At 58.8% G+C, this 24,973-nt stretch overlaps 5 protein-coding genes across 5 annotated transcripts in view; 3 read left to right on the forward strand and 2 right to left on the reverse strand.

The window, feature by feature from the left end:
• The window catches only part of VOLCADRAFT_40092 (ATM/ATR-like kinase), a gene marked incomplete at both ends in the record, with an annotated part of 29,772 nt that extends 15,566 nt beyond the window's left edge, over positions 1-14,206 (reverse strand). The window contains 27 exons of the mRNA XM_002946505.2: positions 161-301; positions 762-914; positions 1,230-1,510; positions 1,813-1,936; positions 2,345-2,503; positions 2,846-2,969; positions 3,099-3,351; positions 3,635-3,974; positions 4,080-4,157; positions 4,306-4,419; positions 4,813-5,051; positions 5,418-5,454; positions 5,521-5,712; positions 5,887-6,105; positions 6,445-6,757; positions 6,854-6,978; positions 7,195-7,333; positions 7,481-7,740; positions 8,288-8,626; positions 8,950-9,111; positions 9,429-9,866; positions 10,251-10,442; positions 11,292-11,613; positions 12,337-12,916; positions 12,968-13,171; positions 13,474-13,615; positions 13,835-14,206. Coding sequence (XP_002946551.1) covers positions 161-301; positions 762-914; positions 1,230-1,510; positions 1,813-1,936; positions 2,345-2,503; positions 2,846-2,969; positions 3,099-3,351; positions 3,635-3,974; positions 4,080-4,157; positions 4,306-4,419; positions 4,813-5,051; positions 5,418-5,454; positions 5,521-5,712; positions 5,887-6,105; positions 6,445-6,757; positions 6,854-6,978; positions 7,195-7,333; positions 7,481-7,740; positions 8,288-8,626; positions 8,950-9,111; positions 9,429-9,866; positions 10,251-10,442; positions 11,292-11,613; positions 12,337-12,916; positions 12,968-13,171; positions 13,474-13,615; positions 13,835-14,206 — 6,042 coding nt within the window. The remainder of the gene's footprint in view (positions 1-160; positions 302-761; positions 915-1,229; positions 1,511-1,812; positions 1,937-2,344; positions 2,504-2,845; positions 2,970-3,098; positions 3,352-3,634; positions 3,975-4,079; positions 4,158-4,305; positions 4,420-4,812; positions 5,052-5,417; positions 5,455-5,520; positions 5,713-5,886; positions 6,106-6,444; positions 6,758-6,853; positions 6,979-7,194; positions 7,334-7,480; positions 7,741-8,287; positions 8,627-8,949; positions 9,112-9,428; positions 9,867-10,250; positions 10,443-11,291; positions 11,614-12,336; positions 12,917-12,967; positions 13,172-13,473; positions 13,616-13,834) is intronic.
• Positions 14,207-14,618: 412 nt separating this feature from the next.
• VOLCADRAFT_72703 (uncharacterized protein) lies at positions 14,619-17,538 on the forward strand. Its single transcript, XM_002946340.1, has 5 exons — positions 14,619-14,904; positions 14,976-15,161; positions 15,422-15,515; positions 16,187-16,533; positions 16,913-17,538. The coding sequence occupies exons 1-5, from the start codon at positions 14,875-14,877 to the stop codon at positions 17,129-17,131; spliced, it is 876 nt and encodes a 291-aa protein (XP_002946386.1). The 5' UTR covers positions 14,619-14,874; the 3' UTR covers positions 17,132-17,538.
• VOLCADRAFT_108879 (uncharacterized protein) lies at positions 17,537-19,680 on the forward strand. Its single transcript, XM_002946341.1, has 6 exons — positions 17,537-17,689; positions 17,761-17,948; positions 18,020-18,115; positions 18,254-18,332; positions 19,134-19,180; positions 19,264-19,680. Exons 1-6 carry the CDS (start codon positions 17,542-17,544, stop codon positions 19,378-19,380), a joined length of 675 nt encoding a protein of 224 aa, XP_002946387.1. The 5' UTR covers positions 17,537-17,541; the 3' UTR covers positions 19,381-19,680.
• Positions 19,681-19,788: 108 nt separating this feature from the next.
• On the forward strand, positions 19,789-22,043 carry prpL1 (plastid/chloroplast ribosomal protein L1). Its single transcript, XM_002946342.1, has 3 exons — positions 19,789-20,469; positions 20,828-20,953; positions 21,140-22,043. The coding sequence occupies exons 1-3, from the start codon at positions 19,822-19,824 to the stop codon at positions 21,272-21,274; spliced, it is 909 nt and encodes a 302-aa protein (XP_002946388.1). The 5' UTR covers positions 19,789-19,821; the 3' UTR covers positions 21,275-22,043.
• Positions 22,044-23,790: 1,747 nt separating this feature from the next.
• On the reverse strand, positions 23,791-24,688 carry VOLCADRAFT_115960 (uncharacterized protein; the record flags this gene model as incomplete). Its single annotated transcript, XM_002946506.1, has 3 exons — positions 23,791-24,076; positions 24,424-24,535; positions 24,651-24,688. Coding segments are annotated over 3 exons (436 nt in total), but the record flags the coding sequence as incomplete, so codon positions are not given.
• Between the last annotated feature and the right edge of the window lie 285 nt (positions 24,689-24,973).

Raw genomic sequence — 24,973 nt, forward strand, 5'->3', positions numbered from 1 at the left:
CGTCGTTGGAGGCGATACTTGCTTGATGGGTAGCGCGGTGCCAGGCGCGATGCCACAACTCCGCAATTCACGCATAAAGCAGCCATCCTGAGATTGAGGCTGCCCCAGCTCCCGCCCCATTCTATTCCTGGCCCCGGTCTGCCCTCCCCCCCCTTCTCACTTGTAGCCCCAGCTTGCTCAACGTGTGCACCATCTGTCCCACGAAACTGCCTCGCGAGGGGTAGAACAGCTCCGCATGACGCAGCACCAGCTGCCAAATGTGTACCACGCTGGCCATGCTGTGAGCCTCCTCAGACAGCACCTGCAGCCATAAGACGAGGTGCCGAACAACACGAGGCGGCATGACGGCACATGAGGTGGCATGTGTTGTATCCCGGGGGTATCCCGGGGGATCTGGCATGCGCCGGTCGGTACTTTTCATCATAAGTCGCGATATAACAGCATTTACGACGTCATACGATACGACGGAAACACATGGCACGAGAAACTGTATATATATCATGGCGTGGTAAGGTGAGAGGATCACGGCTGTGAGCAGCCGGTAAGGGCAAGGATGATGGAGAGAGGACGGGTCAAGGGTCCGGACAATAGAAGTCCGAAGGAGGAGGACAAACCATGGAACTTGGCGGCCCTCAATACTCGCCATGTTCTCGTGGGAGTGGCGGGGTGGTGGGGTAAAAAGTGGGGATGGGGCGATAGATTGGCGGTGCAGTCCCCTCCCTAACCTACTATGGAAAAGGGTTCAGCTCTCGCGAACGCACCTTCTTAGTGTACCTGACCCACACCGGGCTCATCTTGTTCTCCGGGGAGCGCTGCACCTTCTCATTGAGGGTGGGCACCAACACATCCAGCGCCTCCTTGATGAGCGGCTTCTTGGTGTCAGGCTGGTTGGCCTTGAGCAGGGCAACAAACACCTGTGTGACACAGAGGAAGGAAAAGCCGACGGAGCGAACGGATGTGGCATACAAAGCGGATTGGAGGGCAGACGTGCAGGGAAAACAAAAGAAAAGGTGGACCCGCTGGCCGGCCAGTGGGCGAGCCTGGGCATTCCAAACACATACACCCACAGCAACAGCCAAGGCCTTTCACTACGTTTCAGCATCTTCTATAGCCCGTTTCATCCGGTTGTCTTCATCCTTCTCTGCGACGAAATTTCCGCGACAGAAAATCGACTCCAAATTAGCTGCGACATTGCGTTGCAGTCAGCGTTGCTCAGCTACGATCAGCACCCCTAAGCTCCGTTCGCAGTGCCAGCGCCAATGCCCGTGCCCAGCCCAGCTCGCCTGCAGCATGATCTTCTCCGGCGCCTGGAAGTTCTTGAGGAAATAGGCCACGTTGACAAAGGCGTACGACTTGGTGACGCTGTCCTCCTTCTTTAGGTAGTTCCACCCAAACTTGATCAGCTCCTTCTTGTGCTTGTCCAGCAAGGCCGGGGAGTACTTGAACAGCTGGGTGCACAGGTGCAGCAACTCGATTCGGAGAGACTCCAACGCGGGGTTGGGATTCTCGCCTGCGCAGCCCGGAATGAGCCGGAGAGCAAAGCAGCAGGGCAGCAGGAATGCACAACCGCACATCGTTCACGGGTCTGTGCAGGCACGTGCGGAATCTCTGGGATTGAGAGAAGGTTTGGAAGCCTGACGTGGAAGCGTGGTCCGTGACGTGGAATTGGAACCCATCTTCTATTCAACCCATGTGTCCTCGGCACGTTCTTCCCGTTTCCGCCTGTTGTCTTTTTCCCCCGCCTCCAACAGCACAAACCCGTGTGCTATATACCCCAGCTCTTTCCATGTCCATGCCTCCGCTCACCCTGACCGTTGCTGGCCTTGCCTTCGGACGGGTCCAGCAGGTCCACCACCACCGCCTCAGCCAGCGGCTCCCCGATCACGTCTCGCTCGCCCTTCTCCAGTGACTCCACCAACATCGGCGTCACAAGTACCTAGTAGGGTAGTGCAAGTGCCCAAGGGAGGTTATGCGGTGGACAGTGGCTGCTGCGGCTGCTGCCACAGAGGCAGCAGGGACAATCAGCGACTGAGGTGGAGTTGGGTTGCGGGCGTACCATCCCACAAGCGAGGCAGCAAACGAACGGGTTTGCGCCACAGGGATAGGGGTAGGGCGATGCAGAATTTCCGACTAGGTGGCTTTACACGGATATAGCCCCGCGTGGAGGCTGGGCGGGTGAATGGAATAAGACGTGCCGCGATGACGGGTGCCAGTCCGCATCCCCCCACCCATCCGGGGCCTCGCCAGGCAATTTGCTGGAAAGTGGGGGGAGTGCCAAAGGGATGTCGATTGACTGGCCCGTCATGGCCCGAATGCCTTTCCAGAGGCCCCGACCTGCACCTACCTGCAGAATCCTCTCCAGCTGCTCCTGCGGCAGCCGTCCGCCTTTGAACACCTCCACGTACTTGGCCAGCATGGCGCGCTTCTCCGCTGGGGAGTACTGCTGAGCCACCACCGTGCGGCAAAACGTTTCAATGAAGCCGTAGTCCACAGAGCTCCGGTGCTGCCCGTTACGAGACGGAAAGGGGCAGGAAGGGAGATAGCACAGGGAAAGGCGCGTTGGATTCGGAGAAACGTTGCGGAGGCTTTCCGTTGCGCCAGGCTTGGGAATTTCCGGATCCATGGATATAACTTTAAGGAGAATTGGTAACAGTAGAGGGGCAAGGAAAACAGGTTCAGTCGTTAAGCTTGTGACAATTCCGAACTCACTGACTTGTCCAGACCTAAGGGAGAAGATTGAAGGCGTCCGGGCGCCCCTTTCTGAACACTAGCGAACACTTCTTATCATCCTGCAGACGACTCCCCGCCACCTGGTCCGCACCCACCAGCCCAGCCACCCACTCACCAGGTGCACCGACATGATATCAAACAGCGGCATCACCTCCTCCCGGTGCTCCCGTACATACGACAATACGCATTTAGCCAGCCGCTTGCTCTCCAACAACTGCTCCCTGCAAGTGGAGGTCACACTCGTCCACAGCGCCTGCTGTTGTTGCTGCTGCTGCTGTTGCTGGCCCCCAGGCGCGGTGCCTGCTGGCGCCCCGCTACCTGCCGCGGGCGAGGGTGGGGGCCCCAGCGCGGCCCCCTCCTCAGCCAACCTGGCTGCACGGTGGGGGCTGTGCCAGCGCTCCATGATGGCGGCCATGATGCGGGGCTGGGAGGGCAGCCAGGAGGGGAGCAGCTTGGAGACGACGCGAACCAGGTGGACGGAGTGGAAAGCGACCATGGGATGGGCGGGGGCCGGGGGCGGAGCTGCAGGAGAGGAGGGAGGAAAAAAGGGAGATGGGAGGAAGGGGTGAGGGACATGGCGTGGGGAAAGCGGAACATGGAATGGTGGATGGCGACATGCAACTATACGGCACGTAGGCGTCGAGGATAGGATGAACGTGATCTTGGACAATTCAGGGTGTTGGAAGGGTTCGCGTGGGGGGGAACGTTGCGCGAGGAACGGCGTACGAGGCAGCACATAGGCACGGAGCGGCGCTCCAGGAATGGCAGGAGAACCATCCCCATGTGGTAACATCCATAAAAGGGGCAACACCAACCTTTAAACCCTTCCTCTAGCGTAGGTGCGAAGCTCCAACTCAGTTTGTGCACCCATCCATGCCCCCAAGAACCCCCAACATGACCTCACATGTCCCCTCCGGTAGCTGCGCTGCCGGATGTGGCGGGTCGTATTGCAGCAGCAATGCCAGCAATCGTTCCGTAGAGGCCGCCACCGCGTCCAGCAGAGGCCGACCAGCTGGACTGCGAATAATGTCCAGCAGCCGGGAGAAGTAAGAAGCCTTATCCAGACGGGATGCCTCCAGGAAATACGCCGCAGCCTCCGTTGGGTATTTAACCAGGAAGCGCGTCAGCGGGCCACGGTAGGGGGACGTCATCACGTGGGGCACCGGCACCGGCGTGTTGAGCGCCGGCAGCTTCTCCTCCAGTTGGATGGTCAGGATCACAAGGCCGGGCTTGGTGGCCGCGGGCTCAGGAGACGGAGACGGAAGCGGCTTGCCGTCGGGGCCAACAGCCCCGGCGGTGGGCGCGGCCGCCGCCGCCGCCGGCTGGCTTTGCGTCTCCAGGAACTTGACCGCTGATCTTGGCAGCAGGTGGAAGAGGTCCAGCACTAGGGAGGCCACCAGCGCCTCCTCGCCGGGCTTCCAAAGCACCTTAAGACGGAAAGGTGAAGGGCACGGGAGGGGGGAATGGGGCAGTGCGAGGGTATCTCCAAGGGATTAGGGGGTTATTCCCGGAGCCGACCGGGAATGCATGGAATGGCAGGATGCATGGAAAGGCAGGGCGGGAAGCCCACCCCACCTGGCCTGTGAGCTGTTTCTCCGGGTTGAGCCAGTTCTTGAGGTGCTCCAGCAGCTTGTCACCCAACGTCAGGTTGAACCAGTCGCTCAACAGCTCCAGTAGCCGGGCCAGGCCCTAAAGAGAGATTGCGCGGAGAGGAAAAAGGTGAGCGTTTGAGGACGCACGTTGAACGGACCGAGATGAGAACTTATGGGTGCGCAGGGCAGTGCCGTGGTGTAGCGCGTGTCCAAGGGGGCCAGGCAAAGGATAGGAAGAAGACGGCCAACTCGTACCAGACCGGAAGGATAGCTGCTTACTAGTACGGCAGAGGGGGCGACGTTTTGATCCCTTTCAACGCATCAACACGCGCTTCCACGAAGCGCCGAGATGTTTCCCTTCGCCGAGCGCAACGCCCACACAGCATGCAGGTACACCAGCTTACAGACCGTCACCCAGGTGCGCAACACAATTAGGCTCAAGCCACCTCCCCATGTTTCAGGTTAGGCAAACCAGGTTTACGGGGCTCACCTGGAGCATGGTGGGGTGCAGCTTGTGGTACGTGGCCAGGTTCTGCAGCAGGGGCCTCAGGCTGTTCTGCAGCAGCTCCTTGGGTAGCTTCTGCTGGCTCACAATCAGCTGCAGCCCGGCGCGGGCGGCGCTGTGGATCTCCAGGGAGGACACAGTAAGGTTCTTGAAGAACATGCCCGTCGTGCTCTCGCGCAGCGGCCTCAGGTCGGGACGGTCGCGGAACTCCTCCCAACTCCACACTGCAAAGCCGGAGGATGGATGAAGTCAATTAGGGGGACATGGGATGTAAATGGAGGAAAGAGAGGGGGGTTAGGGAAAACCAGGATGATCAGAATCCGGGCAGAAAGTGTGGAACGGAATCCAAAGGAAGATGGGGGACCGGATTGCATATGGACCGGGATGCGAGGTGGACAGGGGGCATCGACAACGAAGGCAGGACAAGGGTACAGGAGCAACCAAACGGCCCGCGAGGCAAAAAGTATTCAGAACCGTGAGTCACGCATGGGGCCAGCGGTATGGGGAGGCCGCCCGGTTGGCAAGGGCACGAGAAGCTCTCCCCGTTCCTAATCCTCCTCTCCTTGGTCGCTCCTCTCAATACCACGCACATGCACTCAGCAGCTGCATGCAAGCCACCCTTAGCCTCTGAAGCGCGTCCAGCGTCACGTTGCGTGGCCCCGGTCCGCCCTTGCCGCCCGCATAAGGCCCGACAGCCGCGTTGCCCAGCGCTGGCGGCTCATCCTTTTGCGTCAGCCTCGTCGCCAGCGCGGCCTCGTCCTTCTCCGCAATCATGAGCGCCTCGTGCGCCAGCGCCTGCAGCTGCTCGCTGAGGGGCAATGCGGGCGGCTGCTGACGGACCACCACGGTAAGCGCCTGCACCTGGGTAATCGTCACCTCCACATTCTGCAACACAAGAAACAGGGCCGGGATGAAACACATGCATCTAAGGAAAACTGAAAACATGTATACACACGCAAGCGGGATGCTTCTTCCCCACAACATACACACAGTCACCCTGCAACCTACAGCCTGCTAACCCGTCCCGTCAGATGAGATTCAAGACCCCAACCCTCGCACCTTGATGGGCATCAGCCGCCGTGACTGCCAGGGCGGGCTCATGGATTGTAGCGTGGGTGTCAGGTATGAGGATACGGTGCGCCTCACCGCTGCAGCAAGGCTACTCAGGGCCGTCTCCGCCGCGGTGCGCACCCATCGCGGCAACCCTGGACCCACCATCGCGTGCACCAGCACATCTGCCATGGCATCCAATGTGGCTGTCGGGCAGGATACGGGCGGCTTTGCCGGCGCCGGGGATGCGGCGGCGGAGGCCGCAGCAGCCGCAGGAGAGGATTCTGCCGCGGCTGCGGTGCTAGGGTCAGAGGCGGCTGCGGGGGCCTGTACAGCGGGGGACTGCACGGTAGCTCCTGCTCCGCCGGAAGCTGCAGGAGGCGCTGGACTGCCGGCTGCGTCGGGGGATGAGCCAGCTGCGGTATCCGGGCTGCCGGCAGCGGTACCGCCAGCAACCCGTGGCGAGGTGGGAGGCGAAGAAGCCGCTCCCGTAGCGCTCCCACCGCCGCTCTTCCGAGTGGGTGCCGGCGCGGGCACAGGTGCCGGCGACACCGGCGCCACCACCACTTCTGGCGGCTTGTCTTTCCCATGGATCACCTTGTACAGCAGCTCACCCATAGTCGCTTCCACCTCCTCACGCTCCACCCTGCAGTACTCCGGCAGCCAGCGCACCACATTGATGAGGCCGCGCAGGCTGAGAACGACCCAGGCGCGCAGGTAGCCTGCCGGCAGACGCTGTACCAGCAGCCGCAGCGCGGCCGCACCCGACAGCCGGCCCTGCCATGAGTCCTCGTGACAGCACTGCAGCATGCGGGGAAGCAGGTCGTCAATGACGTCCGGCAGGCCGTGGCTGGAGGCCTTGTCGGCATCGCTGCTGCTGCTGCCGCCACCGCCGCCTCCAGCGGCTGTGGCTGGTGCCGCTGCCGTGGCCGCTGCGGCCTCGGCCGCCGCTGCGTCGCTGCCGTCCGGCTGTGACTCGCCGCTGTTGGGCTGCTGGGTCTTGGCTGAGTTACGGCACTTGGTGCGTGCAGCGTGTAGCAGCAGTGCCGTGTCCGCGAAGGTGGTCAGACACTCCAGCGCGCACTTGGACTTGCAGGCGGCCTGGGCGGAGAGCGGGCCAACGGTAAGCGGCACCTGAACAGACGCCTCTGAAGACTTAGACACAGCATCCAAACCGATAGATCTCTTCTCCGCCATTACTTCACCCATTTGAATTGGTACACCGGCTACTAGCTATACGTGCTGGTATTGGAAGAACGACCCCAACGCCTAACCACAGCAGACAAAAACAGCATAGACTTGATAAGTCCCGCTCACCTTATCGCCAAGTACCTCCACCACCGCATCCAGAAACAGGTGGCAATCCAACTCCCGCAATCCCCTCGGCAACATCGAGCCCACGGAAGGCGGCGCCGGCGGCAGGCCGCCAGCAGACGTAGCCCCTGCAGGGCCACCGCTGCCGGGAGGCCCTCCGGCCGGCGGCGTCGGCGCGGCACCTGGCGCTCCCGCCGGCGTCATGCTCCCCATCGCCGCGGCGGTGTCGGGCGCCGCCGTCCGCGCCATGACAGGTGCAGGCGGCGGGGGTTGTGTGCCCGCCACGAACAGCATGGCGAAGTGGCGTGAGATGTGCAGCGCAAAGGGACGCGCCGTAGCTGCCAGGGCCTCGTCCGCCGCGGCGCCCATGACAGCCGCCAGCAGCTGCACCAGCACCTGGCGCTCCGCGACAACTTGCGTTTTGGTCTTGACGCCCGAGTCGAGCTGCCGCTGCCGGAATTGGGGTTGCCCCGGGGATGGAAGGCAAGGAGAAGATGAGGCCGGAGATGCACAGGTGTGGGAATAGTAGGCCACTCTCGCAAGGCTTGGCTATGGGTAGGTCCTATCTTATCCATGAACGCTCCCAAGTCTGATTATTGCCGCGTGTGAGAAACAGGCTAGATCTACGCCGCCGCGCGAGAGGGTCATAACATATTCCGCAACATGCTAAGCTTGGGCCGGACATTCTGGCGGGTACAGCACAGTCCCGTCACATCCCCAGCGGTCCCCAGCAGTCCAGCGGCGTCCCCTCCCCCATTTCTCAGGGAGGACCCACCTTCGGTATGGCAACAGCCACCTGAGGCGGCGGCAAGTCCCCAGTCACCACCCGTAACAGCGTCTCTATGCCCGCGTCCACCAGCTGTGGGCCCGTATCCGCTGGTACCGCGCCCCCCGGCGGCGGAGCCGCTGCTGCTCCCGTCTGATCGTCGCTTGGCGTCCCGGTGGCAACCCCAACGCCTCCCGTGCTAGATCGCCGCGCCGCTGGCGCTGGCGTCGCCGCCAGGCCCGGCGGGATCATGCCGTTAGCCTGCCTCAGTCCGCGCCCAGTGAGGCCAGCGCTCCTTGCAGTTTCCACCGCTGCCAAATCATCCTCCACCTCCCGTATCCGCAAGTTGAGCATGGAAGCCAGGCAGACATGCAGGAAGCGGAGAGCCTGGCGACGATAATGCCCGTCGCTGGCGGAAGCGGCCCCAGCCGCGGCAGCTGCCGGGCCGCCGCCGGCAGCGGTACCCGCCGCCGGGGCCTCAACCCCCGCTGCGATTCCCGCCCTGGCCAGAGCCACGCAACGATCAACGGGTACCAGGAACGAAGTTTGCGGTTCGAAGGTAAGGATAAGACGCAAGCCGTGCTCAGGGTTGTCACGGTACTCGAGCGGCTGCGGCTCTTTGAGCCAGCGACGGTTGAGGCCTCCCATCTTGCCTAGCAGCGCCAGCGCCTGTGGGGTTCCGGCGCCCACAGCGCATGGCGAGGAGCGCAAGGTCGGGAGTTAGGAAACATGGCACGAGGACGAGGAACGAGAGCGGGTGAACAAGACATTCACTGCGGGAGGAGGGTAAATCGTCATGCGCTAACCGGCCTGGGCTGCCAGGAATTGTGGAAGGGTATCAGGTCCCAGCGCTAGCCTTACAGCCCCCTGGTCCTCAACAAACTCCTCCACTGTTTTTCTCCGGCTAAGCGCGGCCAGGAGGCCACCACCCAGCACGCCACACCCCGCACCTTGCACCACCCCAACCCCAACCCCAACGCCAAACCCCCCACCTTGGTCGCCAGCGGGTTATTGAACTTGAGCAGAGCCCACAGGCCGTGCATCAGGTCCGCAATCACCTCCGACATGGCGGGCTCCAGGAACTCGGGGTTGAGGTTATCCACCCATACCTCCAGCGTCTTGACGGCGGAGAGGGCCAAGTCGTCGGGGCCGGACTGCAGGATAGGACAGGACAGAACAACACACGGCGCCAGGTCACACGACAGGACGCCCAGGAGCGACAGGACAATTGAGAAGAACAAATTCAAGCATATTTCAATTCAAGGCGGTCAAAGGGAAGACAGCAAGGGGGATCAATGTGAGCGGCATGGCCGCCGCGTCCTTCCAACCGTCAGCCCACCACTGACAGGCCCTCCTATGAGCACGCGTGCGGCCAAATCAACTCGCGCGCGCAACAGCCTCGCCCAAAGCCCCGTTGCCAATGCAAGCCAAAATGCCCCCGTTTATCGACCCTCGACTTCCACACTCGCACCTTGATCGCCATAGTCAGCGGCCGCATCAGCCGCCGCAGCTGCGGCAGCAGCCCCGTCAGCGGCGCGGGCAGCGTGAGGCAAATCTCCAGCAGCACGCTGCGCATCTCCGGCGGGTGGGGCCCGTTGAGCATGTTCAGGACCAAGCTGAGACAGGGCTCTACGAATGCCCCCAGCGAGCCGTACAGCAACTTCCATTTGGGGGCCGAGGACGCAACCGTCTTGAAGAAGCTGCGCAGAAGCTGCAGGTACCCAAGCGCCTCCCGCTCCGAAACCGCAGCTGCCAGTGCGCGTTCGGTCATCCTGACCAGGTGCGGCAGCAGCACTGGCTCCATGTCGCAGTAGTTGGGCAGGAAGTGGAAGAGCACCTTGAAGAGTTTGAGTGTGAGGGCGCCCTCGTCGCTGGATGGGCAAGTCAGCAGCGGCATCTGATGGGTAACCTGCAGGAGCAATTGTCGTTGTGGTGCGGGACCCCGGGTCAATCATTCATGGCGGGGACGGCGGTGGAGGGGGGAACCTTATGAAGGACAATGTGGAAGAAATGTCGTGAACGAAGTGGAAATAGTGCGTAAGAGTGCAAAGAGCTTGGCTAGGGGGAGACACAATTAGGAAAGGCGCATGTATCAAAGCAAAGGTGGAATGGCATCGAGATAATCATGACCGAGGAACTTGAAAGAAGAGCGCAGGGCAGCCACTACCTCCTTCCAGCCTTCCATTACGCTTCGTTCCCCTCGTCCCCGCCACTGCGTCTCCCGCTGGCATTTGGCCGCGTCCTCCCAATCCCGCAAAACTCCAGACATACACGTGCACACACACACACACACCATGAACTCCAGCAGCACCGCCAGCAGCATCTTGCCCAGCGGCTGCATCTGCTGCATGGGTGTCTGCGGCAACAAGCTGCCTCCGTTCGCCGACAGTAGGTGCATCACCACATGCATGACGTCCTTGTCCTCCAGCAGCGCCGTAAACAGATCCGGCAATCGTGCAGAGACGACCTCCACAAAGTCACGAGGCTGAGGGGCCATCCAGCCGCGGCCGCCAGTTGGGGATGCATGTGGGGGTGCGGTCGCAAGAGGAGGGTCGCAGGACGTCGGTTCATTAGCCAGGATCAACGGCGGCGGGGAAGCTAAAGTACCGGCGGTGCTCGAGGGGTTCGGTTGCTCGAAAGGGTTTGGGAAGGTCAAGGGGATGGGCCTTCAACCCGAACGAGGGGCAAACGGAAGGTTTTCCTACACGGGGTGGGTGAGCTTTCGCATTCTCACTGGGCCCAAGGCGCCGCCTTCCGTGGCCTGCCTACGTCTGCAGAGCGCCGAGATCAGGGCACAGCAGTATTGCCCGCTTATTAACGGCGGCTTAACCCCGAACCCCTTCATGAAGGTCCCCGGCCGCTGCTGAGAGCTAGCTGCTTAACAGCCACACCCGGCCCTCGCCTATCAAGGTGCCAAAGAGGTCATAATAATGAGGCAGCCAAGTCCTTGACACACCCTCACTGAACCCCGCTGCATTCCTACTACATCCAATCCGTTTCCCTCTCCTCCATCAACTCCCAAGCACAGCTATCCCTCACCACCATCCCTCCAAGATACCCGCGTGCGCGCGTTTTTTTGTGTGTGTTTCATGATCTGGGGCAGGACATGGGAAATAATACAATAGGAATGTGCTTGTATATTGTGTATTCCACCAGTGCACCCGTTCATGACCCGTGAGTCTTCTGTACGCCTCCAGACGGTTGTTCCAGTCCTTTACAACAGCCTTTGCCCTATTCGGAACCTCCCTCATTCCCCGGTCCAATTCCCTTCCCCTTTACACCCCACTGTATACAACCCAGCTCTGTCGGCAATAACCCTCACCCAACCACACACCTCCAGCTGCAGAAACACGTCCGCAAACGTCTCATACGATTCCCGGCTGCCCGTCAGAGGTGCCGAGCCGCCCTGGTATGACGCCAGCTTCAGACAGCGCAGTCCATTGGACCACAGCCGCGCCATTAGCCGTGCCTCCTCCTCGCTCAGCACCTCCGGACCCGCCGGGACCGCCGCCGCCACTGCCGGCGACTGCTGCGGCACGTTGAGGTGGTAGCGCGCCACCGCATACGCCAGGTTCTTCATGTGCGGCAGCAGGCCCTGCAGCATGGCGCGGCTCTCCACCACCTCGCGCTCCTTTTCTCCAGGGATGGTGATAGAGCTCAGCATGTCGTCGGGGCCCAGGGCCGCGGCGGCGCCGCTGGGACTGCACATGGCAGCACGCTGCCGATCCAGAAGCTCACGTTCGGCGCGGGCATCCGACATGATGCAGCCGCCCTGGAGTCCGCGGTTGGGGGTAAGGAAAGGTCGTGTCCAAAGTCATGCGATATCACCAGACGGTGAATTACAAAAACAGGGCGAGGCTCCCGGGGGTTGCATGTCTTTTCATGTGCATCTCTGTGAGGTTTCTGTATTCCAAGAGCTACGTCGTTTGTGGACGTCGGTATCGGCGGTGTTTACGTCGTGGTGTGTCTAGTGCGTCTCCAAAAGCCCAGGGAGAGGCTAGGCCAGCCTTAAAAGCTCGAAAGGGACATGAGTCCAGCCGCTTATGGCTCTGATCTACAGCGGGACCGCTACGTTTTCCTTGTGCTGCTGCCACCATATCTTCCTGAAGGCACGTTCAGGCCCCCTCCGGCTTCACATGCCACCCAGCGTCCCCCTGCCGAGCCGCAAAGCCCTCTGCCTGGCCCGACAACTGCGGATCTTTCTCGTTAAATCCTACGCCGTCCGAATCCCCATCCTCCTGGAGTGCACTTAACCTTTCCCGATGGCTCATTCCGTTTCACGTTCCCGTCCCTATTCGTTTCCTGTTTCCTTAAAACGAGCTCCAAGTTTTATCTGTCCCACCACCCACCCGCATCCCATTCTCGATGCTGCTCGCCACTCGGGACAACTCCCCCTTTGGCCCCACGTTGATCCTCCAACCCTGTCCCTTCCTACCTGCGCCCGAAGATACTTCATGGCCGCTACCAGGCTTTCCAGGATGCGCCCTAGCAGCCGCCGGCCTAGCGCCCGAAGCCCCGGGTCGTGCCCCGTTGCCGGCGCCCTGGCCTGCTGCAAGATGGGGTCCACCAGCACGCACATGGCCCGAAGACACGTGGCACGTGTGGACGTGGGCAGAGACGCGTCGCAAGTAATAGACGCGAACAGGTACGTGGCGCGAGCGAGCTGGTGCGGCCGCAGCTGACGGCGGCAATTGTGCACGATTTCTGCCAGCAGCCCGCATGCGCCGTGGCGAAGCGTCTCCGTGCAGGCGCGGCCGGTGCCGCACAGCGCCCGCTCGTCCATCAGCTCGTCCATGTGGCCCGGCAGATGTGACCGGACTGCTGTCTGCAGCATGTGCCGCGTCACAATCATGAGCTCCTTACGTGTGGTCACAACGTCAGGGCACTGGCGCAGCAGGTGAACCAGTGCGTCAGCTATGGCCGGCACGTGGGGCTCGATGGGGTAGGCCAGGGAGGAGGCTGCGGCGGCAGCAGCGCCGGGACGGCCATCAGCACCGCCGGCCGCCGCACCAGCGTTGCGCAGCAGCCAGAGCATGTACTGCAGGCAGCGGACCTGGACCAGGCGGAAGTCTGCATAGTGCTGGGATAGGGCGCCGCGCACGTGCGGGTCTGTGAGGCTGGGTCCCGGCAGGCAAGCGGCGCGGATGATGAGCGGCACTAGCTGCGGCAGTACCATGGGGCGCAACCGCTCGTAGGCGTTCATGAGGAACATGACTGCGGAGGATAGGGTGAATCGAGCAGTTGGACAACGAGTGTGAGCATCATTCACGGCTTTAGGAAGCCACCACTTGTACGGACCATGAGGGGGCCGGAGAGTGAGACAAGAAAACGAGTTTGAATGTTCTAGGAGCACGGACGACACAGGATTCGGTCTTGACCAGGTTATGCCCATGCCCTTCATGTTTATTGCGGGCTTAAAATCCCGGCAAGGACAGTGCATGCTACCCGGGCAACCACGCATTGCAGAACCTGCCAAACGAGCCGTCAGGCCGGAAATGCATCTGCTGCCGACCCACCGACAAATGGCTGCTCCGCCATGACCTTAAAAGACTTGCTGCTGGGAGTGTTTTGCGAGGGCACCTTCGCGTACGGTGCCTCGCCACCAGGCGACCCCACGTCCAGCACTTCCGCCACCGTCGCGGGAAATTCAGAAAAACACTGTGGGATGAACGCAGGAGGACAATCCCACGCAGGCGTGCTGGAACACAGTGATCTCACCAGCAAGCATAGGCACTAGATTGTCGTGGCCAGGAGTCTTGCAGGTGTGTTCAATAGGTGATTGCTGGTCAGGATTCAGGGGAGCTCAGCATGTAGAATGAAAACACACCGGACGAGGTGTTTTCGGGTTCCATACCCCCTAAGCCCCCTCCGCATCACCTTGATGAGGAACTGCGCCAGAAGGGACCCCTGGCCTTCCAAATAACCTCTATAAGTCTTCTGCAAGTCAAGAAGCAGCTTAATGGCCGGGAGGGCATTGTCCTGGTTGTCGTTCTGTGTAACGTCAAGGCACACGTTGTAAAGCTCAAGCATGCACCCCTTGAATGCCTCATTTATGGGCAGTCGGCTCAGGATATCAAGGATGGTGTTGCGAAGCTTATGCTCTGGCGTGTCAGCAAACTGCGGCGGGATAGTGCGCAGGATGTCGCAGAACGGTTTGAAGAACGTTGACAGAAAGGTTGAGTATTCCGCCGTAAGAACAACTTCAATGCCTTCCTTTAGTTCTGCAGCAACCTTGACCTTCTCTTCCACAGCTGCGCACAAAAAAAGGGAATGGTCAAGATGCACTTGCCGTCTGTCCTAGCCAACGCCTCTCAGAACTCACACGTCGTGGGGTCTGTAAGCCGCTTATGATGCTCAGACAGCTGTAACATTTTCCCGTGCCAGCCTCGGGCCACGAGGGCCCGCCGCTATCAAGAAATCATGAGCGGTTGGGAAAAATCAGCTTCGTACACAGCTAGTCAATATCATACTGACATAAGAAAGACTAACCCTAGGCTCAGTTCCCGCCTTACGCATTTCACGCACTGCAGGAGTGTACAGGCAAGTACAGCAGTTCCTAAAAACCAGATAAGTAAAATAGCCGGCCAAAAATATATGGATGACGGCAACTTAATTTAATGCTAGGTAGTGTTTTTGAATACTGACTGAGCTAGTACCCTCTTCGCGAATTTTCCTGCCAGAATTGTGCACGTATCCTGAACTACTCCAGTACCCTGATGCTTTCCTGCATGTTATTGTAATAGATTTCGTGTGACGAGCAACGCCGATTATAGCATGGCTTCCCCAAAAGCTTGTTCAGCTTTTGCAGCTGCTTAGTAGGTCAAGCCTGTGCGCAGCGTAAACCCAAGAGACGTCCTCATAAAACTCAGCAGCCCAAATCGTTACGCCGGTGGTCGTCGTAATACTAGTTCGGCAGGATGGCAGACGAGGAGTGGCTTCGATTCCAGGTACTGTATGCTTCCTTGGGGTTTCAGCCACCCAAGTCTTCCAACTTCAATGCCGAAGTTTGTAACTGCAGGCGGAGCTAGCGGCCGTGGAGCAACATGTGGTGACGGAGGAGCCGCAGCAAGGGGGCCCAGCTGCAGGGTCGGCATTACCCGTTGCTCCGCCCCCGACGCGACCCCCACCGATTGCGGTAGCGCAGGCCCCTCCCGTGGTCTCTAAGCCACCTGTAACAGCCATGGCGGCCCCGCAAGGGCCCCAGGTGGGCCTGGGCTCAGTTGTGTGTGCATATTATGTGTGTTGTGTTTCGGGTCCCGTAGAATGCTGTCGAGGACGTTGGTGTGAACGGCAGCTACTACTTAAATGAAGGCAGATCAGTTTCCACGGATTGTTGTCCATTACAGCCCATGGCGCAGTTTTTAAGAAGGGTACGGCTGTCGCATAGCATGAATGCTGTTTCCTGTCCACGTCGATTTGTTACCTAATCCATGACCACCTCCCTGCCTTGTCACTCCGTGGCAGTTCTCCGCGCCACCGGCGGCTTCGTTGGCCCCACCTGTTCCGGGGCTCATGGCCAATCAGGGCTTCCAGCAGCAGGGCATGTACGGGCAGCCAGGTGGGCGAGTAGGGGGGAGCGAGGTTTCCTTGGACAGGGCCCGCATTGACCGGACGTGGGGGAGAAACTGCCTGGGAAGGTGACTAGGGAAGCGGTGTTGCTTACACGCACACTGCTATCGGCGGGTCCAGGGCAGGGAGATGAGTGCCAGGCAATGTCCTGAAAGCAATGGGGGGGCCTTGCGGGGGCTGCTCAAAGGCAAGGGAGCGACGGAGTCGGGCCGCGTTGTACGTAGTGTAATAAGGTGGTGTCCTCGGACGAAGTGCCGCGGCCATTCGGGAATGGCACGGTAAAGTTGTGTGGGATGTATGTGTCCCCTAACCAGCCTGCATTGGCGGTCCTGACAGCCAGATAGCAGCTGCCGACAGCCTTGTCCCTAATGGAGGGTTTTACACAGTGGCGGTATCCCACTTTCTTCACGTGATGCATTGTTCTGCTGTGATGCGGGTTAGCCTTTGTAAACCACTATGTGGGACGCCGTTTCCGGCCGTTCCCTTGTTGTAAGCCTGGCAGCTTGGGGACCCAGGCTTAGTCACCCTTGATCAATTGTCGGCAGCGCTGTCGCTCGGAAGTACTGTGGCTCATTGCTTGTTGCATACGAAGTGGATGGATGTTCCCAATGTTGTTTCCTGACCTCTCTCTGGTTCACGCTGTACGTTTCACGTGTGCAGGCATGATGCAAGCCGCTATGGGAATGGGGATGGGTGGCATGCCCATGGGGATGGGCATGGGTGGGACGGGAATGGGCATGCAGCAGCAACAGCAGCAGCAGCCGGCTGGCGGCGGAGGCAGCGCCGCAGCAGGAGGGGCCGCCAAGCCCGGCGGGTCCAAGCAGCAGCAGGGCGGTAAGAAGAAGGTCCTGCTGCGCGAGGCTGGTGGCCAAAAGTGGGTGGACCCCACACTCAACGAATGGCCGGACAACGACTTCCGCATTTTTGTGGGCGATATAGGCAATGAGGTGACGGATGACTTGCTGGCCAAATCGTTCTCCAAATACTCCTCGTTTGCCAAGGCCAAGGTAAGTCCCGTTCGCCCGTCCGCGCGGAGTTCGTGTCGTTGTAGACGGTAAGCTGATAAGGAGAGGGCAAGAAGCCTCCTAGGGATGCCTTTAGAAATGGTGCCAGAAACAACATTCTTCACCCGCCAACCGGTGGTGACGACTACTTGCGGCTGCGGCCACCAGCACGCTCAGCGCCGCGATACCCATGTGTTCAACAGCCGAGTGTGTCATTGGACGTTAGTAATCTGTTGGCGTTGAACAGGTGACTTCTGCACGTGGGAAGCTCCTTAGCCAGCACGTGTCAAATACGGCTGGTGTGGAAGTCTGCATGAGGATTGATGCATGGCGCTATATGGAGGCGGCATTTGAGTTTTCAGGTGCGAACGTTGCTATGCAGGTGGTCCGAGACCCGCGTACCAAGAAAAGCAAGGGCTACGGCTTCGTCAGCTTTTTGGATGGCAACGATTTCGCCAAGGCGCTTAGGGAGATGAACGGCAAGTATATCGGCAACCGGCCATGTAAGCTGAGCAAGAGTAGCTGGGATGAACGCACAGTACGGAAGGTGACTCTGCGAGAGCCCCCGGCCGGTAACGCGAACAAGAAGCAGAAGCGGTGAAGAGCACATCAGACGTAGCCCGTGGGGGCCGGAGCGGGCGGATTTGGCAATGCGACGTTGTTAGTGTGCGTGTTGGCTGTTGAGGGCTGCTGCATGTCAAGCGGCTCTTTGGTTGGGTCGTTGGACATCCTGCACGGAACACGGCGGTCAAGGGGTGCCTTGCAGGCTTTCCTTAAAGGCTTGTGTTGACCAGCTTTGGTAAAGGAGTGATCAGGAGGTTAAGTTGTGCTTGCATGTTCTCGATGGCTGAGCATGTTTCCTGTGTCGTGCATTGATGCATATCGTTCCATCGCTCGAGGCTCGACTTGTCAAGGGGTACGGTGTTACGGTTGGACGGTTACATTGTACGCAAACGCAATACAGGGCTGCAAGTATGCCTACGGTGAAGAATTTTTGAACGTGCAGCGAAAATGGCTTCCATCCAATCCCAAGCGCCTGTGCGCACCGCCAGCGGCGCTAGGCGGCAGCAGCTCTTTGCCAGCAGGCTAGTGTTTACACGGCCACTTATCCATTCTTTTTCAAACAATGAATGTCGCGTCCAAAATTTGAAAGCTCTGGGTAAGGCTTAATATTGGAAGAAAGCTTACTCCTCGGCCGCCGTCTCATTGCGCATGCCTGGTAACCTGCAGACGTTCAGTTTATGCCAAGACGCCATACATGCGTCACTCGTGCCACGTATCATGGTTCAGTTATGGCAGAGCCCCTCTCAAAGTTCGCTGTCGTCGTAGCGAAATTCAACAGCCTTATTACCAAAGGGCTTCTGGAGGGCGCGCTGGAGGTATTTGAGAGCCACGGTGTGGACAAGGATAACATTGACGTAAGCGTAACGCCGATTGGGCTACAGCCGCTATCCTGGTTTCGTCATTGACAGCAGCAAGGCCCATGCAGGTTGTCTGGGTGCCCGGCAGCTTTGAGCTGCCTGTCGTAGCCAAGAGCATGGCCAAGTCGGGCAAGTACGCTGGCGTTGTGTGCATAGGAGCTATCGTAAGTTTACGCAACACGCAAACAGCAAATGACGTGACCTGTCGCCATCGTGCGCTAACAAGATTCAAACGACCATTTCAGCCATTTTTGGAAATGGTTATCACCTACCCCTTAATCCCCCTTTCGTGACCCCTTCAGATCCGTGGTGCGACGACGCATTACGACGCTGTCGTTAGCGCAGCGACAAGCGGTGTTTTAGGCGCGAGCACTGACACAGGTACGCCTGGTAGTGTCCTGTTAGCATGACGCACAGCATGTCACGCACCTTACGTGCCAGCCAAATATTTGCATGCTATAGGAAGAGTATCGCGTGTGAAGGAAGTAAGAGAACGAGTTACAGCCACTACAACATATTGATGGCTATCCCCAAACCCTATGAAAGAAATTCAGTTTATGTGAACATATGATGGCCTGTCCAACCCCATGGCCAAGCAAGGAACATGGCGTCCATGTGTGTTACGCTGCCGTGCCCCAACGCTGTTAGTATAAGCTTATCAAGTACAGGCGGCAGGAGGACATGCGCATGAGGACAAGGATGCAGCAAGCCGTGGTGCAGTGTAGTAAGAAGTTTTGAATGCCAAAAAGTGCATTACCAAGAGACACGCATAGCATACATTACCAGGAGCCACGGGAAACGGCACCCTGGAGAACGGCTACGTTCCTGCCTGCACTCTACCACACGGGTGCAGAGAGACCTAAGGACACAGTCCTGCACATGCGGCACGTCACTTCAGGGTTCGGCCCTCCCACCAGGCGCAGCAATGGGTGCCACGGCGCAACCTTCCCCGCCTTTTTAGGAAATCCCCAGGAATTCTTGGGAATGCCATGTAACCAGGAATTAAGGTCACGTGATACACAATACAGGACACCGCTTGCATGGCAGGCAAGCTGCGCGATGTGAGCGAGTAACGGGAGGCCCTGAGAGACTAAGGGCAGGATATGTGCTGGAGCCCATTGTTGATGAAACTTCTGTACTTATACGAAGAATGTTAATCCTTGTGGCCTGTTGCCCGTGTAGGAGTGCCGGTCATCTTTGGCGTCCTTACGACTGATGACCTTGAGCAGGTAAGGATGGGAGACGTTTATGGCCTCTTTGGGGATGCATTTGGAACCTTGATGCTAAAGGGAGATTCGGCTTGTCATTGCAGGCTCTGGACCGAACTGGTGGCAAGGTGGGCAACAAGGGCGGCGAGGCTGCTCTCACCGCCGTGGAAATGGCAACCCTCATGTCAAAGCTGAAGTTGGAGGGCAAGGCTGCTTGGTGAAGGGTTAGAAGCTTCGAGTTATGGACCGATGGGCTATTATAAGTGTTTGGTCTGTTGGGCAGCTTTGGGAACGGAAGGTTGGACTATTGGGGCCCATGTCTGCAGATAGGTGGGACACGATGGCCAACGTGGAAGCCTCAGGCTCTTTTGAGTTTAAGAAATGTGTATGATGATATATATGCGTTGGGCGAGAGAATTTCACTGTGTTCCTTGGGCTGACGGCTCACAGGTCCCATGGCTGATGAGTTTGTCTTTTAGGAGCAATTTAATGTAAGGACGGTTGTAATGCTACATAAGCTTATCGAGGTCTCAACAAGCGAAAAGTACTGGGCAACAAGCATCGTTGTACGGCGCAGGACTGCCACAAGTTTTGAGCTGGGTAAAGGAATCCTCGTTGCTACAAAGTATCGTTCTTTTGCACATTTTTCCAACAGCAGAAAGATGGCCACGTACGCTCTGCAGCAAAGGCTGCTTCAGCCGACCGCCGGCGTCCGCCGGTGCCCGGCCCCATTCAGGCCGGTTGTCCCCAGCCGGCTGCAGCGCCTGCAGGACATCGTGGTGCACGCAGCAGCCGTTGAGGAGTATGAGGAAGTGGAAGTCGCAGCGTCCAACAAGCAGCAGAACCAGCGCCGCGAGAAGCCTCGCTCAAGGCGCTTTAAGGATATGCAGAAGAAGACTCCTGGCCGCACTTCTGAACTGGACCCCAAGGAAGCGATTAAGCTCTTGAAGCAGACTGCTTCTACGAAATTCACAGAGAGCGTGGAATTCCACGCCCGTATGGGCCTGGACCCGAAATTCTCAGACCAGCAGCTGCGCGCCACTGTCTCGCTGCCATGTGGAACCGGCAAGGAGCTTCGTGTGGCTGTTCTGACCCAAAATGATAACTTGCGCCTTGCCAAGGAGGCTGGCGCCGATGTTGTGGGCGCTGACGACCTTATTGAGAAGATTAGCGGCGGCTTTATGGAGTTTGATAAGCTGATCGCTACGCCGGACATGATGCCTAAGGTAGCCAAGCTTGGTCGTGTGCTGGGCCCACGTGGCCTTATGCCGAACCCCAAGGCCGGGACGGTCACGACGGACGTCGCCGGGGTAAGTCGAGGCAAACAGGCGCGGGGTCAAGGCTAGGCAATTGGAACTGGCTGACATTTCTCACCCCGGCGCCGTGCTCGGTGTCGGGGTAATCTTGCGAACGTGAAACTTCTAGGCTCCGGAAGCTAGGGAAAATTTTTTATGGCGAGGGGTTAAAAAGCTTAGTTTGGGCTTACTGTGAATGGCGACATACTCCCGGATCCTGTCTACGGACTCGGTGGACTTCGTTATCATGACTTCTCCCTCGAGACAAAAGTGAAGGATACGGGCTTGGCGCGTGTATGCATGTACCGCTGCGTGGTGTAGTAAATAAGACGTGAAGTGTAATCTTTTCTTGGTGTCTCCTTGGTGAACCCAGACTGTCAAGGACTTCAAGGGCGGCAAGGTGGAGTACCGTTTGGACAAGACGGGGAACCTGCACGTCCTGTTCGGGCGCGCGGACTTCAAGGAGGACGACCTCATCTTCAACCTCAAGGCTGTGCAGGTGCGACGAATATCAGCTGCGACTGATCCGCAGGGGTGGTGGTCTAACGTTTTTGAGTAGACGAGGTGGACTTGGGCTGTAATAGGCCCTAAGCCAAATCGAGCAGTGCACGAAATGCTTGCATACATATGTTTTTCGCCCCTTGATTGCCCCTTGTGTCTAACGGATTGGCACGCACCCTTACAGGAGTCCATTGACGCCAACAAGCCGTCAGGCGCCAAGGGTGTGTACTGGAAGAGCATGTACGTGTGCACCACCATGGGGCCCTCGTTGCGGCTGAGCGTCTCGGCCCTCCAGAACACTAAGGGCAAGCAGGAGTAAGCGCGCAGGCCGGCACTCGGTTGTCTTAGCTAGGCCACGCAGTCGCGTCTTCGCGACGTCGGAGGAATGCTAGCATGGCTGGGTTAGTCCTTGCAGGGCAGGCCATCTGGAATGGCATACAAATCGGCGGTGCGGGGCGCAGCTTGGGCAGGCGGATCCTCCCCGCGTGCTATTGTGCACCGATTTTGACGAGGGACCCCCTAATACCCTTTCGGGGGGAGGAGGGGCGGTGGGCTCTCAGGAGGATCCAATCGAGTCCGGCTTATTGCGAAGGGTGGGCTCGAACCTAATAGAGTATGATGTGCAGCGCACTTGTGCTTACAAGGTTGCGCGTGCATCTGGGGCACGGGGCTTGGGCTTTTCCTCCAGGAACCCGAGCCTGTGTTGCACAGCGCGCTGCCGTGCTGCAAGGTTCCCCGAGGACTTGGTGGGATACTGATTTAAAGTAGGACTGCTGATTGAAGGGTGTGACAAGGTAGACATGGTGGCCAATGACCGATTGGTTCTGCCTTGGCAGCAGCAAGTGCTATAAGGTAGGTAGGCCGTCGAGGCATTGGCAGGAAGCGTGGCGGTGTTGTTGTGGGACCGGTGACGTCCCCCCAGGTATTTTGTCCCTGCCGTGAGAACATCGCCGCTTGTAACCGTGGCGTGTCATTGAGAACGCAAACGCCGCTCAGCTTACTGACTGACAGCAAGCGTGGTGGCCCGGGGGAAAGTGCACATGCAGATGCAACTCCCGCACTTGCCTTTTGTAAGCAGTGGTACCTGGCAGCAGTTCATGACCAGATTATTCGACGGCTCAGATACTGACTCGACATATGCCCTACCCCGAGAAGTCCTTGGTTGCACAACCGGTTTGAAAGCATTCAGCTCTGGGCGATAGACCGGTCCCCCGGCTAGCCACACTATGGCCATCATCGGTGTTCGCACCTATCTATAGCAACCACTGCACCAGCAGACACACCAATACCTGTAGGCGGACCCGGAAGAGTGCGATGCACTTGCAATTGAAACACGGTTCTAGCTGGCAGTATTACAAGGTGCTGAAATTAGGAAGGGGAGTCGGGGAGGGTTTGGGAGCGCACATAAAGCCCCTCCTCCAGGCGTTGCGATCATTCAGTTGTGCGCAGCAAAAGGTTGCTTCTGAACGTGAACGTCCTAATGCCATGCACCTAAGCCCTTCACTACATGGCCATACAATATCTGCTGCTGGAGCTTACGTACCCAACGCTCCGTAACGCCCTACGAAAGAGTTCCAGTATCTCTCAACCAGAATCGCAGGTTTGATTCGCAGATAAGATTCAGGCGTTTGGAAATTTGTAGCAAGCCGTGGTAAGGAGCGTCCAGGCAGAGACACAAACTGCATGAACCACCTAGCCGAACTACAGCACGGTTAGCCATCGCAATGTTTCGCTTTCCCGCTTCAACGCGGTCTCCCCTTGTCATCAGGTAACCCCGCAGTGTCGATCCAGCACCAGTTCTCGCATCAAGCTCCGTGTCGCGCTCCAATACACAACTCAATTGATCTCCTCAATCAAGGCCTTTCTCGCCTTTTGCACCCCAGCTGTCGCCTCCTTCCCACCCGAGCACTGAGCGGGTTTCGGCTCCGCAGCTGATGTGCCCAGGGATCGCAGCTCGTCCAGCAGGCCCCTGGGCAGGGCTGCCTCACTCCCCACTACCTGCTCCCCTGCAGGCGACCCTAGGCCTGCGCATGCCTGCACACGCTCCTTCTGCTGCTTCAGTACTTCCTGCAGCTCCGCCTCGCTGACAGCATCTCGATGGACCTGCAGGGGGGCCATTCTGGTGCACATTGGACCGACCAAACCAAGGGGCTTGGATTGAAGCTGCAACCCCATGTAACCCATTGGAGTTCAAACATTGTCCCAGATTGTCCTTAATACCCAAACCCCACCATAAATCTCGACCAACATTTACTTCACCCAACCTGGAGAGTCCGCAGCGTGCGGTGGAGTTGCAGCTTGTACTCCGCCTCCACGAACTGGCAGACTGCCTCCAACAACACGGCGCGAAACACAGGGGGCTGGCCCGAGGCGCACATGCGGACGGCATTGGCGTGGCAGGCGATATGGAAGTGGTGCACCGGCAAGGGCCCGGGCCGCGTGGTGGCTGCGCGGTACTCACACACCGGCACTACCAGACCCGACCAGTCCTGCGACGTGGTCCCCTGATGGGGACCAATGACTGCACCAGCCGCAGTATGCGGAGGTTTCACACCGGATGCTGAGGAGGGCAAAAGGGGGTCGGGGAGTCGGTTGTTGGGAGCCAGGCGACTATATGGTATCATGGTTGCTGCAGGCGCCGCAGGCCGCAGGCGCGAACACGTTGGCCAAGCCGTGCAAGGGCGGTAGCTAAACAAGCTACACTGCACGATGAGGGTAGCCCTGCTGGAGGCACAGCCGCACCGCCCAGTTGCCATATCGACACATTATTAACTGCCACAACGTAATTCTCACCGTCATTGGCCGCCCAAATGTGCACGCGGGCGACAGCCTGACCGCCCGCCACCACGCGCGTCACATCCGCTGCCCTGTCCCCTGTCCCTTTCCGTATGGTCGGCTCCTGCGCCTGGGCTTCCAGCACCAGCGCCGGCGCCAGGCCTTCTACGTGGGGGTCACGTGACTTTTCGACTTCCTCCTGCGCGGCCTTGGCCGCATCCCGCACAAACTCCTGGTACGCGTTTGGGTCGTTCTCTGCCAGCTCGTCCATCATCTTCCACACGCTCTCAGCCTGCTGCGCCAAAACTCTGTACTCGCCCTCGCTCGCGTTGGGTCCCAGGATCGACTTCAGGAGCGGGTTGGAGGCGGCGGCGGAGGCCCCAGCAATGTTGCGTAGCATCTCCATGGCCTTATCTCAGACCGTACAGCACTGTACGGCTGTCGTGTTAAAAGGTGTCGTAAGGAGCACCGAGCAGAAATTCAGGTGCTGGTCAAATGCAGGTGCTGGAAACTTCGATACGCCGTCTCTCTCCGGACGGTGGACGCTTTGTGCGGGTGAATAGGCGGGGGTAAGAGTTGTTTGTGTTGAGGGCTGTCGTTGGATGCACCTGTGTACTTGGTGGGGCTGAGAGCGGACCTGGGCGCCTGACGGGTGTACTACTGCGGGCCGCGGCCCCTGCCGCCGTTCGTGACCGCGTTCTGCTGCGTGGCGTCTTCGATGAGCCCTGTCTCACGTAGCTTTCGCAGTAGCTCCACACGCTCCTCGTAGGTCAACGCAAATCTCTCGGCTTCCTTCTTTGTCACGCTGCATCAACATACCCATGGAGACGATGGCAGGCATGGAGTCCCCGTGGGCTTGGACCGGCGCAAGAAGGGTGTGCAGGATGTACCCCGCCGTGTCATCTAATACGGCCACTTACATGTCATAGAAGCCAGTTGCATACATGAAGCCCTCCATACATCCGCCGAGCTGCAAAGCGCAGCAAGAAAAGCCTCATCCAGTTTCCAAAGCCAACAAGTCAGTAGCGAGTCATACCACGAAGCATATGCCAGCGAGTTTCCAGTAGAAGGAGTTTGGTATCCCTTTGTTCTGCATGTGCTCTTCGGCTAATCCAGCGAGCAATTCAGCAGCACATAAGAAATCCTTACTGAAAATATCTTGCTAATGCCCGTAAAAAAATGTCCTAAAAGGAAAATACATTATTGCCATTCGATTTTTCGTTACGAGCTTCTCGAGCTGTAC

The sequence above is a fragment of the Volvox carteri genome (assembly GCF_000143455.1).
Source record: "Volvox carteri f. nagariensis unplaced genomic scaffold VOLCAscaffold_3, whole genome shotgun sequence".
Taxonomy (NCBI): domain Eukaryota; kingdom Viridiplantae; phylum Chlorophyta; class Chlorophyceae; order Chlamydomonadales; family Volvocaceae; genus Volvox; species Volvox carteri.

What these genes read in the sequence shown, in the direction of transcription:
- prpL1 (XM_002946342.1), top strand. Translation starts at nt 19,822, where the DNA reads ATGGCCACGTACGCTCTGCAGCAAAGGCTGCTTCAGCCGACCGCCGGC. An exon ending in TCACGACGGACGTCGCCGGG is followed by an intron (nt 20,470 to 20,827) that starts GTAAGTCGAGGC and finishes TGGTGAACCCAG; the next exon opens with ACTGTCAAGGACTTCAAGGG. An exon ending in TCAACCTCAAGGCTGTGCAG is followed by an intron (nt 20,954 to 21,139) that starts GTGCGACGAATA and finishes GCACCCTTACAG; the next exon opens with GAGTCCATTGACGCCAACAA.
- VOLCADRAFT_108879 (XM_002946341.1), top strand. Translation starts at nt 17,542, where the DNA reads ATGGCTTCCATCCAATCCCAAGCGCCTGTGCGCACCGCCAGCGGCGCT. An exon ending in TGGACAAGGATAACATTGAC is followed by an intron (nt 17,949 to 18,019) that starts GTAAGCGTAACG and finishes AGGCCCATGCAG; the next exon opens with GTTGTCTGGGTGCCCGGCAG. An exon ending in TTGTGTGCATAGGAGCTATC is followed by an intron (nt 18,116 to 18,253) that starts GTAAGTTTACGC and finishes TGACCCCTTCAG; the next exon opens with ATCCGTGGTGCGACGACGCA.
- VOLCADRAFT_72703 (XM_002946340.1), top strand. Translation starts at nt 14,875, where the DNA reads ATGGCAGACGAGGAGTGGCTTCGATTCCAG. An exon ending in AGGAGTGGCTTCGATTCCAG is followed by an intron (nt 14,905 to 14,975) that starts GTACTGTATGCT and finishes TTGTAACTGCAG; the next exon opens with GCGGAGCTAGCGGCCGTGGA. An exon ending in CCTCGTTTGCCAAGGCCAAG is followed by an intron (nt 16,534 to 16,912) that starts GTAAGTCCCGTT and finishes GTTGCTATGCAG; the next exon opens with GTGGTCCGAGACCCGCGTAC.